Genomic DNA, 17,960 nt, shown 5'->3' with positions numbered 1-17,960 from the left:
ACACACTTGGGCGCTATAAAATTACTCCTGCGTAGCACGGCCTGGTTTCAGATCGCGTCGTGGCCGTTTTCATTAGGGCCACAAGTCACAACACGAATTCGCGTCGTGGCTGTTTTTAAATGCTCAGAACGCGTCATGGTTTTACTCGATTACCACAACGCGTTGTTGTCGAATAGCACGTCAGCCACGACACGAATTTCGCTTTGTGGTATTTCTGTGATTACCAGAACGCGTCGTGGCCGTTTCATATATAACATATATATATGGCGGGGCGGCATTTTTCAGTTTTTGCCCCGCCTAAAAAAAATTGAAGATCCGGGGATGGTTTTAAGTCCTATTAAGTTTGCCATATGTACCTAACTAGTTGAACTTACCTATAATAATAATTTTTTCTACTATGCTACATGGTGGCGCCTGGTCCCTGGTAGACACATTGCCTATCTACTGTACCCAGCTAATACCTCTTACCACTCATTAAACATTTGGTTGAAATCGGAAAGGCTCAATGTTAGGCAATGGAATTTATTTTAAGCGATCAAGTTACTTTATCCCCCTTTATTTTTATTAATAGTGGTCTTATTTTAAATCGTACTTACTACCTAGTTACCTACTTACTATTCAGTAAGTTTCAACTTTAAGTGTCTATCAATCTTCACCCGATAGGTCATTTTGTAAAAAATAAAAAAGTCGTTTGTGTGCGAGGGGATTATTTTCGGATCACCGATGAGGTAATCTTATTAGATCTTTTATAGAACGAACTACAAGCCCAGTAGAGCATGGCGGTAAGTATTAGGTATAGTTATTTTATAATGCAAATCTACCTAATTAGTTTACGCTTGAATGATGAAAAAGCAAAGAGTTTTATAGTCATTAGAATTACTCTACGTAGAGATATTATGTTTACGATTGATCATCCTGACAAAGCCTTTATCTATTGTTCATTTAAGTTTATTATGCCGAAGCCCGAACCTCACAACCTGAACATTAGATCTAACTATAACAACATTATATTTTGTAAATGTGAAACGTAGTACTACGGGTTTGGGGGTACTCGGTGACTGTAACTTATGTAAATTAAAATGAAATAATCCTAATGACTTCGCTTTGGAATACGAGACCTACTGTCACAGAATTACCTGTGAGCTGTGGCGCAAAATAATAAATTGCAGGTAAGCATTAGGTACACAATTAGCTGCTTCGCCCTGCGACTAGCGACGAGAGGACTCTTAATAAAGGTACGGCGGATAAAGCGGCAGCTAGGAGGATATGAAATGCCGTACATCGTACGTCCCGTCCGTCCGTCCATGGTGCTACATACAAACAGAAAGAAAGATCTCGGTGCGTATGTTTCAGTAAATCCACCATCCAGTCTATAAAACGCGTATAGTTATAAATTCTAAGGTCCTAGGTTTCACCACTTTCATGATAAAGTGCCGGATAGGCTATCCACAACTTTATGCCTATCCGGCACTTTTCAGGAAGATGGTGAAACCATATACGATAGTATATAAATACGTCTATGGGTGAAATAGCCCCTAAGCCTTATTAAAAAGTATTTAATATGCTCCTATACTTCAATTGGATTTTTTGGGTTGGATTGACACTTGATTTCGAAAAAAAAGTTTGACAAAATTATAACGTTCTAACATATTTACTTACTCAAAATTTTATCTATTTATTTTTATTATAATTTCTACAAATTATGTACAACACTGATAATTCTGATGGAGAAAGTGAATATGAGGAGTGTTCGGAGCAGAATATCAAAATAACCAAGAAATCCTTATCGAGTATTGGTTTTCGTTACTGCCCAGAAATGAGTTGCGCCAGAGCAAGGGCGCTCAGGCCGACGCAGTCGCTCTCTGACAAACTTCATGAAATGAAATTAGATGTCCACGTCCAGAGCAATACTTTTCCGCCGCTAAAGACTTGTCCTTGTGGCTGTTACCTGCGCCCCCCTATGGCGGTCTCATTCAGAACTAGAGAAAAGTATACCTTGGATCTTTACGTATTCCCTTCGGACATTCTTAGCTACCATGGATGCAAGTTCAAACCGAACCAAATAGCGCCGCTATGGAAAAAAGATTGCAGAAAATTTCTATGGAAAAACAGATCGTAATTTAGTATAGTGTAATATCATCATCATGCTTTTAAATTAATCATGTTTCACTTTAACTTTTATGTCAATAAAATAAATAAAATCATTTAAGTACTTTGTTATAGCTTTATTGGTAAATGCAAACTTAACAACTATTAACAAATATAATAAATACTCTATGAGTGTTTCGAACATAAAACCTACTGCAGTGTTTGAACTGTATCTAAAGGCTGCTTCTCCACACCGGGCATATTCGCTTCAACAACCTCACCACATGAAAATCTGATGAAATCTACAATTTCCACCTTGTTTTGCTCCATTACTTCACCAACAGTATAAGAGGGATCTAGCAAATATTCTTGGAAAATCAGACACGTCTCATCATCTGTATTGGAAGCCGGCTTATCTTTATCCTTGTCTCCGATCTTCAGTGGCGCACAACCAACAATATGTTGGCAGATCTGTTTGCCGATGTCCTCCATTTCATTAGACTGTCTGTATGCCAGAAGGGCGCCATATTTTCCACTAGAATAGTCAGACACCGCCGCCGTGGCCGGATGAGTGTACGCCGCGATTTTAACATCTTTGCTGTTGGCTTTCCAACATTCTGCCCGTCGAAGAACAGCATTTTCTCCCACGGAACTGATAAATAGCGCCAAAATTTCAGATAATTTCTTACCATTCTCTGCAGATAGATTTCCTAACTGTTCACTATCCAGTTCCATCTGAAAATTAAAGCAATAACAATAAGTTAAACAATTCCAGCAATTCCATTTGTTTGTCTTTTTTTTCATCCAAAACATCAATTGTTTCTGCCTCAAAAAAGTTAGGAGGATGTAAAATAAGTACAAAAGCAACTACATCGATCAGTTACTACTGTTCTAGTTTACTAATAAGGCTGTAAGAAAGAAAAACTTAATCAACACAATATTACCTTTGTTACAGGTCCAGAAGCATTCAAATTCTTGTGTGATAGTTTATAGCATGCAAGTGTTGCATCTTCTAGCATTTTAGCAAACTTATCATTTTTCGCAACAAAGTCTGTCTCGCAATTTAATTCTACCAATGTACCATGTCCTTTATCAAATTTGACTGCAATAAGACCTTGCAAAGCTTTCCTTCCAGCCAACTTTGTAGCTTTTGCCCAGCCCATAGCTTGCGCTTGTTCGTTCAGCCAAGCTTCAGCCTGAAATGCAGATATTAAAAATAATAATATTAAGTCTTATAAATTAATGGTCTCTTTGTGTAATGAAAACACCTTAAGGAGCTGAACATTTCTAGCAGAGTTCAGGTTAATATCCAAATGACTTGAGACAACAAATTATTAATTTTTGTTTGTATTTAATATAATTATAACACAATAGATAAAATGTTGCTACAAAAAATAACATAAATACTGATCATAAATATTATCACCTCCATCATGGGTTTCACAGACACAATAGATTTTCAATTGTTATGCGGGGTATAATTGGGGATTGATGGGTTAAACACTAGCTCACCTTTTCAGAGTCATTATTGTGCATCTCAAGGGCTTTCTTGCAATTTGCAATAGTGTAGCCTGTCTTCTTTCGAAGCTTAGCCAGTAGAGAAGATTCTGCAGCTCTGCAAACAGGATTTGTGTGCAGTTTTCTTACCAGTTGAAATATCATCTAAAAAATAATTTTACAAATCTTTCACATACAGTTTGGTAATGTTGTTTCTATGCTTATATGTAGAGAATATTTTAATCTACCTGTTAAATACTTAAAACTATTCATAATCACAGCATATAATCTAATATGTTATTAGAATTTAGATGTAATGTCACTTGTTTGAAGGCTCTACAGTCTACAAAACCATAAGCATTCTATGATGTCATTATGTTGTTATTGAAATCGTGCGGCGAATGGCGACCAAGGCCTTGCCCACAGAATACAAGTATACTATATACAAAGCAAGCATCAACAATGATGAGTGATGACTGGGTTTTACCTTACAATACTTTATTTTTTGCTTCATGGTATTTTTCTACCCTATAAACAATAATTTAATAATGTGTTACTATTTGTGCGTAATGGTGTAGGGACGGATAGGATTTATCATAAAATTCATAAACATTAAATAAAAAAGTTCTGTGGCTGTCATGGAAACAAATTGTTTATTCATTACCTACCCCTTGGTTTATAGATTATAGTATACTTAATTGACCAATCGTTTTAATTTATTTCATAAATAACTGGATTTACTTACTTTAAATCTAATAACAAAAGTGTAAAAAAAGACGTAAGATAAATGAAACACTTAATTGCTATATGCAATGTATTAGGTAAGTTTGAATAAAGGTTTAAAATATACTTATCACTCTTAGGTTTTCTACCTTTTTGATAGTTATTTTAGCGGTTAGTGGAATACTTTCGTTATTGATTAAAATAAAATCATATAAAATCAGTATTAAAAGAATTCTAACCTCAATTTTAAAATGGAACTTTGACTTTTGACATTGACATAAAACGACATTTGACATTGGATTGACATTAGTTTTTTTTTGCTATTGAGTCGTCGAAGACTTAGACTGTACCGCGTGGGCCCGAACCTTTACGGTCTACCCTACTAATCGTTTTTAGGGTTCCGTACCCAAAGGGTAAACGGGACCCTATTACTAAGACTTTGATGTCTGTCTGTCCGTCTGTCCGTCCGTCTATTTGTCTCCAGGCTGTATCTCAATAACCGCTATAGCTAGATTTTTGAATTTTTCACAGATTGTGTATAGTCTGGCATAAAAGTGAAGAAATTCAAAAGTGGCAACATCGTAGTATCATCCCTTTTTAGGGTTCCGTAGCCAAATGGCAAAAAACGGAACCCTTTAGATTCGTCATGTCTGTCTGTCTGTGTGTCCGTCCGTATGTCACAGCCACTTTTCTCAGAAACTATTAGAGCTATACTATTGAAACTTGGTAAGTAGCTGTAGTCTGTAAACCGCTTTAAGATTTTGATACAAAAATAGCTTTTTTTTTTAAGTTTTAATTTTTTTTTCAGTTGTAACTATGGGGACTCCATAGGTACAACTGAAACAAAAATTTTTGAAGTAAAAACTTTTTTAGCGGCGTTGAGCACCTTTGTGGGATGGGTAAAAACTATGAAACTGTAAGGTAAACGATTGTAGATCGATTTTTTAAAAATCGATTTTCATAAAAAATGGGTTAAAAATTTAATCGATTGTAAGGGTTTCGATTAATGAAAAAAATCAATTTTTTAAAAATTGATTTTCATAAAAAAATAAGTTAAAAAAATAGTGCACAACGTTAATAATCAAGTTTTCACTTCTACTGGCACTCCCGGAGTGCAACCCGTCTTTTTTTTTCATATAACGTCTAACCTATGCGTGTGGGGTATTAGGATAGGTCTTCAAAAATCATATTGAGGTTTCTAATATCATTTTTTCTAACCTGAATAGTTTGCGAGAGAGAATCTCCCAAAGTGGTAAAATGTGTGTTCCCCCCCTAATTTCCAAAGTAGAGGCATGATAAGTCTAAAAAATATATAATATGATGGACATTACTATAAAAACTACCAACAAAAATTGGTTTGAACGAAATCTAGCAAGTAGTTTTTTTATCTTATATCTTTAAACGAGCAATTCTTGTACATATATATAATTGGAATCTCGGAATCGGCTCCAACGATTTTCATGAAAAGGCAAAACTGTGGCTTGTTTTTTGTCTGTCTGTTTGTATGTTTGTTCCAGCATCACATGAAAACTACTGATCCGTTTTGAATGCGGTTTTCGCAGATATATATTTGTCTTTTTCCAACTTAAAATCTGGTTATATAATATTATGAATGTTTGATTAGCTATTGCCTAGTTACGATTTTGCCAAACAGCTGATTATTTTGCCGAATTGAGTTGGTCCCATAGTAAAAGTTTTTCGTAATCACGGATGATTTCAACCCCTTTCGGCCCTTTTAAGTTGTTTTTGTTAGAATGTAATATTAATTAAGTATTTATCACTTTCATTCTTTTAATATTATTTAAATACCTACCAAAATACATCCATATCGTCGTAATAATAATTAATCGACACCGTAGATAGACCGGACATCACTAGACCGTGTACCGTTGACACTATGCTGACAATATAGTGTCAATGAAGTCGGCGACATAGGTTTCCATATAAACGACGCTACATAACACTTCTCCTTATTTTCCTATTCTGAGGTTGTCGATATAACATATAACAACAAATTCTAAAAACAAAATAAATTAAATAGGTATTGGGGGCTCCGAAACAACAAAATATTTTACTTAAATGTATTGTTTTTCAATTTTTTGCTTGATATCGATAATAAGTAGGCATTTGAAAATATGTTCACAAAATACTCATATTTTGTATTTAAACTTTAATAATAATTATTAAATTAAATAATAATTTAATAAAATAATACGTTCAAATACAAAAAAAAACACATTTTTACCCATTTTTCTCTATAATGGAAACCTTCGTGCGCGAGTCCAACTTGGCCTATTTTTTTATTTTTGGGATAACAGAAAATTAGAACCGTATGTTAAAAACTACGCTTTACAAAAGTTTGAATTCTATTTCTACTCATTCAGTTAAAATGGATGTCAAAAAGTGTACAGAGGCCGAGTCCCAAGCCAAGTCCTATTTGCTTTGCGCAGATAGCAAACTGACCTAATAGTGATTAGTGACCCAGAGCAAAGAGAATATTATAATCACTACGTTTACCCAGAGTCAATATCATAGTGACCCTGATGATTTTTGAATTTGGCCTTCTAGCGATAATAAAATAATATTAAACTATAACCAATACTATAACATTATAGAGTTATTATGTACTACGTATGTACCATGGAGGAAATTGATTCCTAGGCAGTTGACAGACCAACGTTATTTGTTCGGATCATGTCAATTCTTCAAAAACGTGCGCCGCATTGAATCGGTTAATTGTGATCTGTCGGCTGGGTTTGACGTACGGCGACCAAACTACGTAAGTCCCTCGTCTGCCTAGGAATCAACTTCTCTGATAGTACATCTCAAGACTCAATGTATTTTATAGAATTCGTGTGCAAAGCTTCGAATCTTGGTGGCCCAAACGCCCGCTTCAATAAATCAAAGTTCCTAATGCAATTAACAGATGTCTCTTTTATTAAACTCTAAATGCAAAATCCAGGACAATTTTAATTAAATATAGATAATAATAATATGAATAGTTACATTTAATCTTGAATAATAACTACATATCTGGGTGCACGGTAGTGCACCCGCCAAGACGAGGCAAGCGAAGCGGAGGCACTACCTAAGTACCTTTTCTCCAAGTGTTTCGTCGTTTTTTTGAACTCTCATATAAGATTTAAGGATGACGAATTTCATATTTTAACGGTTACTACTATACTTACTACTAGATACCTAATTGCCTTGTTCTCTAGAATATTAAACCTAGGTTCCTATATTACTTAATTGGTAGAAGTTAGAACCTATATTAATTTATAGAATATTGCCTTTAAGGCTTTAATCATGTTTAATTTTAGCATATGAAGAGCGTATATTATCAAAATGCAAAGAAATAATCATAAGAAGGGACAGCCCGGTCCATCTACTTCTGATGTCAAACTACCCAAATTGCCAAGAATTAAAATGCCAGAAGATTTTAAAATAAGAACGCAGCCATTGTTTTCTTTACCTGAGGAAGTCTTGAAATTACCAGCGCCGAAATTAAAAACGAGCAGGCAGCGTTGCATGGGCCCCAGAAAAAGATCTAGCGGTAAAATAGATATAAAATTTTTCTTTAATATAAAAAAACCTAAGGTTGGGTTGCACCAGAGCTAGAGGCGTGGTTAAAGTTAAAGTTATGGTCAAATTTATGGTTATAGTTAAGGCTAATTTAACTTTAACATTAACTTTGACCACATAATTTGACAGAAGACATTGCTGGTGCGACAAGGCTTTATAAGAACGTAGGCGCTGCTGGTAAAGGAGAACTGTCAAAAATGGCGTTTTTGTATGATGACAGCGTTAGTTCTTTTTTTCGCCACGTGCATTTAAAGCTCGATTTCGAAGTCTATAGTTATGGTTAAATATGGCGTCTTGATGGCGTCCATTTTAACTTTAACCAAAGATTTGACATTTTGCATTGTAGTTAAAGTTACAGTTATAGTTAAAGTAAGTTGGTGCAACCCACCCTAAGTATCTAAAATTATTTGATGATTTGCTTAACGACCTCTGTGGCTCAATGGTCGAGTGTGTGGCAGCTCAAGCCGGGGGTCGCGGGTTCGAATCCCGTCGACGAAACAAAAAGTAGGGTCTGGATGTGTATCAAATATATTATTGTGTATGATATAATAAAAATCTTAAATATAATAATATGTATAGTATAAAAGTATTACTTAGATAAAATATTTCCATTGTCTGATACCTGTAGGCTGTAACACAAGTCCTTCAGGTACTTAGCACGGGGCCAGACTGACGCGGACGTGGTGTGAAGCGTCCATAGATATTATTATTATTTAATTATTATTATTATTATTTGCTGAATAGGTGTTTGAATGTTTCACCTCAGATAAGCATTTTTCATCTACTACATGATTATGTGTTAAACGGTAACTAGGTACCTATAATATTATGTTAGCTACCTAGCATTTACCAACTTTCTTATGAATTAGGCTTTCGATACTGAACGGTATATAACTTAAAAGTTTCGAATATGTACCTAAGTACATAAGTAGATGTCCATCCATTCATCATAAGTCCATATTATTGCGTGAATTATCCCGTGATAATTTAATGTTAAATTACACATTTGTTAGGTAGATAAATCGTAAATATATCTTTCACAAAACACATTCTACATTTCCTTTTATAGTAATGCAAAGTTTCACTGCTATGAGGAAAGCAAGAGAAGATTTTAGAGCCAAGCTGATGAATTTGATTTGTCAGTCGGAGCCCGGGGAGGACGGGGACTGTATACCCACGGGAGAGGAGAAGAACCTACTGCGTTATTACTACTACATCAAATACGGAATTGACACCATTCACGTAGCTCCTCTTGATAATAAGATCATTTTGAGGTAAGCGTTGAGCGTAAAGAGTCTAGTTTGATACCCAGGTCAGGCCGAAGGGGTATCTGAGTTTCGGCAGAACGCCAGAGTTATTAAATATTGCGACTTGTTAACTGTTGTGCCGAAATTCATTTATCGCCTGGGAACCGTAATTTTTTCCGGGATAAAAACTATTCCATGTCCTTTCTCGGGATTCAGAGTATCTACATTCTAAATTTCATGGGAATCAGTTTAGTAGTTTAAGCGTGAAGAAGTAACGTAATATAAAGTAAAGTACCTAACGTAAATAAGTAGATAGACAGTCACACAGACACACTTTCGTATGGATATACTCTCAATCTTAGATACCGCATCCATCTTCGAGTAACTTAATGCTACCCTTTTGATAGGGGGCGGCTATTAGATATAAATAATCTGGTGCTTCGTCATTAAAAAAATGTTTTAAATTTTAACTTCAGTTACCTAAACTATTCCAGTTATTATTAACAGGCATCTAGTTAAACTAAAAGCAGAAAGAAACCTGGATAATAAACAACTTGGTCCGTTATCTTATTGCTACAAAAAATATTTTTGCGTAGCTCAATGTTGTAATATTATAAGCACTTAAGTATACATCAGCTCATTTCACGTACGCGTTTCTTATTATAGGGTTCACAAGCTCATACCAATAAAGTTGAAGAAATGGAAGAAAACTTTGTTGACGTGCACGGACGAAATGCGAGAAGACTTTATGATGAGCATGAAGAAGGCGATTGTAGATTTCGTTTTAAAAGACCCGAATACGGTAACTGCTTATTATCTATTTGTTTTATAATATACGATCGCAACATGTTTTGTTGTATTTTTTTAAAGTCATATAAAATGTTTGGGTATCTAGTTATTTACGTTGTTGATTGTTAGGAAAATGTGAATATTTTTATTCGATTATAGGAGGAATCATTACAAGAAGATGACACGGAACTTAAACAGGAGTTAGCTAAGAAGGACGACGCCTGGCGAAACCGATACGTTGTTGCCAAGAAATACACCACCAGGAATTTGCATTGTGTCAACCCTTGTGTTGCCCAAATATTGCAGATTTGGGGGAAACAGTTCAAGTAAGTGAAGGGCTTTAATAGTCGAAAATTTGCGCGACGTTGCCAAGTACGACTTAATAAAACTGTGATGTTTGTTACCAAACATCTCCAAAACGACTGGACCAGTGCACAGCGCACCTGTCGTTTCTGCGATTGTCATGATATAATTATTTGATATTATGTACTACAATGTCAAAAAAATACGATTCCTCCCTTTCCTGAAATGGTAAAACGATTTGCCGGATCAGCTAGTATAATTCCTATTCTGGAAAAGTCCGTTTAATCTTAAGCAAATTGAATCATTCAAATATAAACTATTATTCCAAGTGAGCTCCGGCTGATCAGCATGCGGGACATAATGTCGTCGAGCGAGGCGTACGAGCTGCAGGACTTCTGCTTCATCTGCAAGCGGCACGTGGAGGCCGCCGGCAACGTGCTCTCGCTGCAGTGGCTGCCCACCATACAGGCCGTCTTCCTACAGGTATCTAGCGCATGGGTCGTATAGGGGAGAACTAGGTGTTATATGCGAGATGATACAGATGAGTCAGGAAATAAGAGCAGTGTAAGGGTCCCCGAACGTTGACCATATTTTACAAATATTATGTCTGCCTGCCGCACCGTCCTATATTATTCGTAAAAATAGGTTTTAGCATGGGCGTACCGAGGGGGGGGTGCAGCTGCCCCCCCCCCCCGGATCATGTCGACCTCCCTACTAAGTATACTATCTAGTACTTTTATCTATAAAAATCAAAAATTAAGAAAACGAAATTTTGTCATTTGTTTGCAATACAATATTTTTACAACTAAAAATTATAATTTTTTTATTCTTTATAAACACCTAGCTAATAAAAAATCTGATTTGCCCCCCGCCTGGCCCAGAACCTGGGTATGTGCCCCCCCTCCCTGGCCCAGAACCTGGGTACGCCCATGGGTTTTAGGCTTACGACAGATTAGGAAGTAACTAGCTCCTCGTTTCAAACTTAAATAATTAACAGCTTAAAGTTTTTATTGTTTCAAAACTTTAGGGTAGTAAGAAAAAGCAAATACCGGAACCGAAACAGCCGGTGAAAATGAAGAAGTTCTACAACTGTGTCGCCTGCATCATGACATACAACTTGCAGACTCTGTGTCTCAAGTCCATGAAAGATTTCACAGAATATATTCTAGATGTTGGGGTAAGTACTAACTTTTATACTTTTCATAGCCAGATGGCGGATCTACTTCTAATTTAGTCGGGCAATGAAAATCCTAGACAGAATATAATGTCTAACTTTCGCTTGTGTTCGACAAAATGTAGTTGGACCACCATATTATTTAAATCGTTTACACCTCTCCTTTCATTTCTCCTGAACAACACATAGATATAATAATTAATAGATACATTCCGATATAGTTGAATAGTTGAAAGCTTGAAAATTGAAGACGTATTGTAGAAGACATAAAGTCGTGGTCTTCCACAGGGTATGAACCAGGGTTTCATAATAAACCTGACGTTCCAAAACGAGTGTGTGGAGTTCGAGCCGTCGTTCAAGCAGTTCGGCGAGCAGCTCGGGCTGCTGTACGAGCACATCGCAGACGCCTGCCGCCAGACGCCGCGGCTGGAGACCACGCTGTACCAGGACTACAGCGATAATAAGGGCACTCTCAAGGTGGAGCATATAAATAAAATTGTCAAAAAAATTAAATTAGAGTTTCGGACGAGCTTTAAGTCATTTGTATTTACGGTAATCTACAAAATTATTTCAAATTTGTTTAAAGCGTACCTATTACGAAAACATAATCACAGTAATTTTGTTACAATACATTATTTTATTGTTCAGACTTCAAAGTTAAATCGCAATTCAAAGTAATAAAAAATAATGTATTGTTCAAAGTTAAACCGCAATTCAAAGTTACCCAAAATGACTGTAGTTCGTTAAATTGTAACAAATATAAATTAAAATTAGTTGTAGAAAATATATTGTATATTTTTCATTTTATGTTTTAGCCAATAATCGATCAAGAGTTAGTGGAACACTACAAGACGACAGTTACTAACTTGATAAACGAACAAAGGATCGGCCCCGAGCTTAGAGTTCAGGACTTTGATGATTACGTGTGTCTCCTTAATGGCGAGGTAATGTTTTGATAGTATGTTGTTTTAAATTTAAACAAAATAATAATAAAAAACTTACACAATAAAATAATTAAATATTCATTCAGATATAATTATTTTGATTAAATATATTTAACACGTTATTGCGTAGCATGGCATGTGTACGATGCCGCGATGCTACGTGTGCGTGCTACGAGGGCGCTACGGCGCTACGCGGCTACGACAATTTTCAGGACATAATTTAAGGACATAGTTTTATAGCAAAAAATCGGCAAACTGTGATTTGGACTTGCGCCTGAAAGATTCCGTACCGTTATAGAGCAAAAATAGTTCTTGAGATACAGCCTGGAGACAGACAAACAGACAGACGGACAGACGACGAAGTCTAAGCTATAATAGGGCTCCGTTTTTATTCTTTGGGTTTGGAACCCAAAACATCAGCTACTTACACAATTTTAACGTAAATTCGAACACTCGTCAACGTTTTCAGTCACTCGAGGACGTGGAAAATTTCATCAATTCGGATCCTGCGAAAACATTCGAGGAATACTGTGAGGAGGCCGTGAAGTATGTAAATATGGCGAAAGAAATTCCGTCGAAATTGGAGAGCACGGTCGTTATAGGCATGTTCCGAATGCAGCGAGCCGACCTCATCAACGCCCTGCGCGGCGCCGCGTCGCGCCTCGCCAGCGCGCTGCTCCGCCGCATGACGGAGGATTATCAGAATATGATTAAGGCGTGAGTGCTGCTTGTATTGATTTTGAATTATGTTAAAAGTCCAAACACGAAAGCCCTTCGATGGAATTATTTTTTTTATAAACATTACAATGAAATAAATTATTTCGTGAATAATTATTTCAAATAATTATTCACGCCGGCATTATAAGAATATGATATAAAATCATTTAATGACTCGAAATGATACGTAACGCGGCGATGATAAATATTTTCAATTAGCCACTTGTTACCCACACAATCCTACTATCCTACTTCCTACTAATTAACCCCCGACAAAAAGAGGGGTGTTTAGCGGTCCCCCGACACACCGTGACAACAATTATGGACTAAAATATCACTTTACACTTAGGAATTATTTAAATTTAAAGTCAGTAAAATATATTATTTCATTACTTTTTAAAGAAATAATATATTTTACTGGCTTTTGGCGGGTTTTTTTTTTATTTCTTAATTTAATTTTATATTATAAAGGCAAAAGTTTGTTTGGATGTATGGATGTGTGGATGTATGGATGTTTGTTACTCTTTCACGCAAAAACTACTGATGATTTTAATGAAACTTTACAATAATATAGCTTATACATCAGAATAACACATAGGCTACAAGTTTAACCGACTTTTAAAATGGGCGAGGTGTTATGTTCGTTTTTTTATATTCAACGATTACTCCGCCGTTTGTTAACCGATTTTCAAAATTTTTTTTTGGTATATAGGGTATCATCCCCATTTGGTAGTATATTCACAAAAGTGGTGATCAGATGAAGGATCCAAAAGTAATCGTTGGAACTCCTCAAAACTTATAGGGAAACATGTGGTGACTTCGGTTGCGTGAGAAGTATTCTAAGCATATGCTACCAACAAGTAAGATTTTGCACCGAGATATACCTGGTATACCGTGGTTCGAAAGGTGCTGAGAGAACTCCTGATTCTTTATAGATACAAGTTTGGGAGTTTCAGCGTTGTTTTAAGAACAGAAAGCATTTTTTTTTTGCTGAAGGCAGGTCAAGTAGCCCTGATGTCACTGCGACCCTTGAGCCTTCTTCTTCCCTTAGGGGCGTTAGCGGAAGCGCCAGCCCCAGCCTAAGAAGAGGAAGGTGCAGAAACGCTAGTTGTTGCGGGGTCGGAGGGGGTGCCAGACACATTAGTGTCCTCTGCCCCGACAGACCCAGCCAATAAATGGTCCTCGGCTACGCCGACTACCATCGCTTCCGTGGAGCATAGAGCTTCCAGTTCGGCCACTAGAATATCCTGGTCTTTATCAGAATCCATAGAATTCCCACGAGAAGCTAGGGAAATAAAAGGTCCACCCCCACAGAGCCCCGCTTGCAAGGGTAAGGCTATTTACACCTCGAGGTCGCCTGGTATCGAGGGTCCTCCGTTCACGGCTGACTTCCCCCAGCCACGCATCCTTCGGCACGGGTCGGATAGCACCGATTGGATTGGGTTTTTGTTGTCGAGTTGAGTTCTAGTCTGGGTCAGGGCATTAGACCCAAACACAGACCAGACCTCAACCCAACCCAGACCGACTGATCCCGAATCTGACAACAGCTTATCGCCGCCGTCCGGGGGAGGAGACGCACCAGACTGCCCATCGATACTTGGCTGTTTACACAGCCAGTCCCGACAGGGTGAGCCTAGCTCGTCTCTCCCCCCTGAACGACGGCGATCAGCCGCCCGCTTGCCACATCCGCTAGATGTTTCAAGCGCGCGTTGCCCGGGGACACTGTCACGATTGCTTCATCAGAATTCAGAATACCACCGACGTACAGATTTGATCCGTTAGTCAGGTGGCACCGAGAGACTGGAGAAGTATTCGTGCACACTTGGAGGTAACCGGAAATCGCCCCACAGAAAGCATATGCTACTATGCAAATTACATTCATCATCATCATCATCAACATCACTACCATATTATACCATTTCAGTCTTTTAGATCGAGACACGAGTTTGTCAAGCGATAATTTAAAAAATCTATACCTACCTAATATTATAAACCTGAAGAGTATGTTTGCTTGAACGCGTCAATCTCAGGAACTACAGGTCCGATTTAAAAACTTATCTCAGTGTTAGATATATCATTTATCGAGTAAGACTATAGGCTATATTATATTATCACGCTAAGACTAATACGACCGAAGAAACTCAGGAAAATGTGGGAAAAACGGGGGAAATATTTTTTATGGGAAAATGTACGGTTTCTGTAAAATTCCTAATTTACGCGGGCGAAGCCGCGCGGGACATCTAGTATTCACATAATGTTATTGTGTTTTAAAATGCCTAGTGGTACAGCGATGCAGCATGCTTATGCCATTTGTCACATTTTTACTGCCATGGACCATGGTACGAACAGTCACTGATTTCTTCTTATACCGTTACGACGTCACGTCTTATATCGACGTGAACTGAGCCCCTAGCCAAGACGTTGCCTATCGCTTCTTTATAGAATCTCCGATTAAAATGTATGGAATTGACTCAAGCGTTCGATAACATCGACATCAAAATTTATGCGATTGTCATAAGCGTTCGATAACGTATAGTCGACATTCGACTCATGTCAATTCAATACATTTTGATCGGAAATTCTATAAAGAAGCGATAAAGTAATACATCTTGGCTAGGGGATCTAGTACTACATCTCACTATAGAATATTCGACGAGTACTCCTCCATCGCGAACACTTTGCTGACGCCGCCGCCGGACACGGCCGCGCTGATGGCACTGGTGGAGTACTGCGATACGGTGGAGGGGACGCTGGCCGGAGCCATGGAGGAGCGGCTCCGGGAGGTGATGCGGTACATCGTCTTCCTCGCCGACCACACCACCTTCACGCCGCTGGAGATGAAGGCCAACAACCAGACCTTCCACTGGTAGGGTTATGGTTTCTTAGTTTAGTGTATGTATCCTGTGGTTACTGTATGGTAACATAATATTATTCGCTGTTCGCACACCTTAGTTTTTCCAGCGCAAATTAACTAGTAGCACTAACTCCGATTTGTTATTAATATGCCAAACCATAAAGTTAATATACCTAGCGGAATATATTAACTTTATGTGCCAAACATAATTTCCCAAAAGAATTACAAAATATTGCAGCTTTGAGTATACTTAATATAAATAATTGGTACTCTTACTAGGCTTAGAGTTTTTTAGGCCTTTAACGGTTGTATATTCTGTTCTAGGTACGCTCGTCTACCCGGCGTCATCGAGGAGTGTAAGGTCATTTGCGATCAGAAGAAGGTCGAATACCAGGAGTTGCTCAAGGTTAGCCTTTGTTCCCGCTGAACATTAACTACTAAGTAGATAATAGAAGATTAACAAGAGGATAGGGTTTTGATGACCGAATTTACATTCACAGATTATATTGATCTCTAGACTCTACTGATACCAATTTAATAGGTAGATCTGTATAAGTTCCATTTAAATTCAAAATTAGTTTCCGATTTTATGTTTTATATTAAACGAAAAGCTAGGTATCATCATTTTTTTTGCTTAGTCAGCTTATCGAAATATTTTTTTATTTATATAAGTACTTGAACTAGATGACTCCCGCAACTCCGTTGCACCAACATTCGATTATCGCGCGGGGCATTTTTTCTAGGATAAAAAGTATCCCATGTCCTTTCTCGGGACTAAAAGTATCTTCGTACCAAATTTCAGGAAAATTGGTTCAACGGTTTGGGCGTGGAGATGTAACGAATAGACAGAAAGACATACCTACAGATGGACAGACGGACACACTTTCGCATTTATAATATTAGTATGGAGGACGATGCGTTACTATACCCCTTTTGTGAGCACCCGTCTTAGATGTGTCGTAAACATTCAGGTCCGCATCGCGAAGTTCATAGAGGAGCTGTCGACGTACGAGACGCAGTGTAACGAGCTGCAGTACTGGGGCGACATCGCCGAGCTGCCCAAATACGTCGTCCGCGCACGGAGACTCGACGAAAAGTTAGTACAGAACGGTGGACGAGATAGGATACTTAGACGTATGTTACACGTTCAGATTGATGGCTAAAAAGTACATAATGAAGAAATTATCAGTCTGTCAATCAACTTCTTAGACGTTCAGTTTCGCGTCAATCTTACCAGATTGATGGACTCAAGTCTGAACTGATGAGAAAATGAGCATGTAACCTACGTCTTTAGGATAAGAGCGCATTCCGAAGCCTTAATCTTAACTACCCCATCTTATCCTACAGCGACCGTGCCACTTTAGTCACAATATATCACACCGTAAAAAAATTAAGCTGTGTCCTAGAATTCAAACTATTCTCATAATGCCGTAACCAAGCGCTAGCGGTCATTGACCCCCTGTAAAAAAAAAACTTGTCATATTTCAGCGTTTATGCATGTTTTAATTCAAATGTAGGTGGTATTCCTGTGAATTTGTCTACATCATTAAATACTTAAATAAGAAACAGGAATCCGGTAATCAAAAACTGAATAATTAATAATGTTACCACTTCCCACATCAATTAAGTTTATAAATTATTTCGATTTAATGCGGTAAGGCCACAAACCACTCCACTTAATTATTTATTTCATTCAATTAAATAATTAAGTTTCATATTTTACTGAAAGCATTTATTTTTAGGTTGTCGAATGCGCTTCAACGGATCGATCAGTTTAACGAGGAGGAGACCGCCTTCGGATGGGAACTGTCGCAGTACCCCAAACGTAAGGCGATATTCGACAAACTCGCGCCGTACAAGAAGCTGTATGACGCCGGCTACGACTTCCTAGAGAAATATAACAATTGGATGAAGGCGAAGGTGCTTATATCCATCATCCATACAATATTGTGTTCTATCATGGAAACTGATAAATGGAGGAGGTCCTCCATTTGCCAATTTATTATGTTATATAGTCGGACTATGTCAAGTCTAACCTGATA

General features: G+C 37.5%; 2 protein-coding genes across 7 annotated transcripts in view; one reads left to right on the top strand and one right to left on the bottom strand.

The window, feature by feature from the left end:
- Positions 1-2,210: 2,210 nt before the first annotated feature.
- On the bottom strand, positions 2,211-9,543 carry LOC121728120 (elongation factor Ts, mitochondrial). 5 transcript variants are annotated; one of them, XM_042116265.1, is made up of 4 exons: positions 9,524-9,543; positions 3,601-3,750; positions 3,033-3,284; positions 2,211-2,823 (listed from the first exon to the last, which is right to left on the bottom strand). In XM_042116265.1, exons 2-4 carry the CDS (start codon positions 3,748-3,750, stop codon positions 2,299-2,301), a joined length of 927 nt encoding a protein of 308 aa, XP_041972199.1. In that variant the 5' UTR covers positions 9,524-9,543; the 3' UTR covers positions 2,211-2,298. The 5 variants fall into 5 exon arrangements, with proteins under 5 accessions (XP_041972199.1, XP_041972191.1, XP_041972176.1 ...); XM_042116257.1 differs by lacking the exon at positions 9,524-9,543 and adding an exon at positions 4,443-4,563; XM_042116242.1 differs by lacking the exon at positions 9,524-9,543 and adding an exon at positions 4,458-4,540.
- The window catches only part of LOC121728066 (dynein axonemal heavy chain 7), a 74,165-nt gene continuing 60,536 nt past the window's right edge, over positions 4,332-17,960 (top strand). For both annotated transcript variants that reach the window (XM_042116183.1, XM_042116175.1), the window contains exons 1-14: positions 4,332-4,406; positions 7,629-7,861; positions 8,960-9,164; positions 9,804-9,939; positions 10,086-10,252; positions 10,559-10,712; positions 11,257-11,406; positions 11,692-11,880; positions 12,219-12,347; positions 12,817-13,064; positions 15,709-15,930; positions 16,243-16,324; positions 16,890-17,014; positions 17,661-17,838. In XM_042116183.1, coding sequence (XP_041972117.1) covers positions 7,654-7,861; positions 8,960-9,164; positions 9,804-9,939; positions 10,086-10,252; positions 10,559-10,712; positions 11,257-11,406; positions 11,692-11,880; positions 12,219-12,347; positions 12,817-13,064; positions 15,709-15,930; positions 16,243-16,324; positions 16,890-17,014; positions 17,661-17,838 — 2,193 coding nt within the window. In that variant the 5' untranslated portion in view covers positions 4,332-4,406; positions 7,629-7,653. The remainder of the gene's footprint in view (positions 4,407-7,628; positions 7,862-8,959; positions 9,165-9,803; positions 9,940-10,085; positions 10,253-10,558; positions 10,713-11,256; positions 11,407-11,691; positions 11,881-12,218; positions 12,348-12,816; positions 13,065-15,708; positions 15,931-16,242; positions 16,325-16,889; positions 17,015-17,660; positions 17,839-17,960) is intronic.

The sequence above is a fragment of the Aricia agestis genome, chromosome 1 (genome assembly GCF_905147365.1).
Source record: "Aricia agestis chromosome 1, ilAriAges1.1, whole genome shotgun sequence".
NCBI classification, from domain to species: Eukaryota; Metazoa; Arthropoda; class Insecta; order Lepidoptera; family Lycaenidae; genus Aricia; species Aricia agestis.
This window is presented reverse-complemented; position numbering and strand designations above follow the sequence as displayed.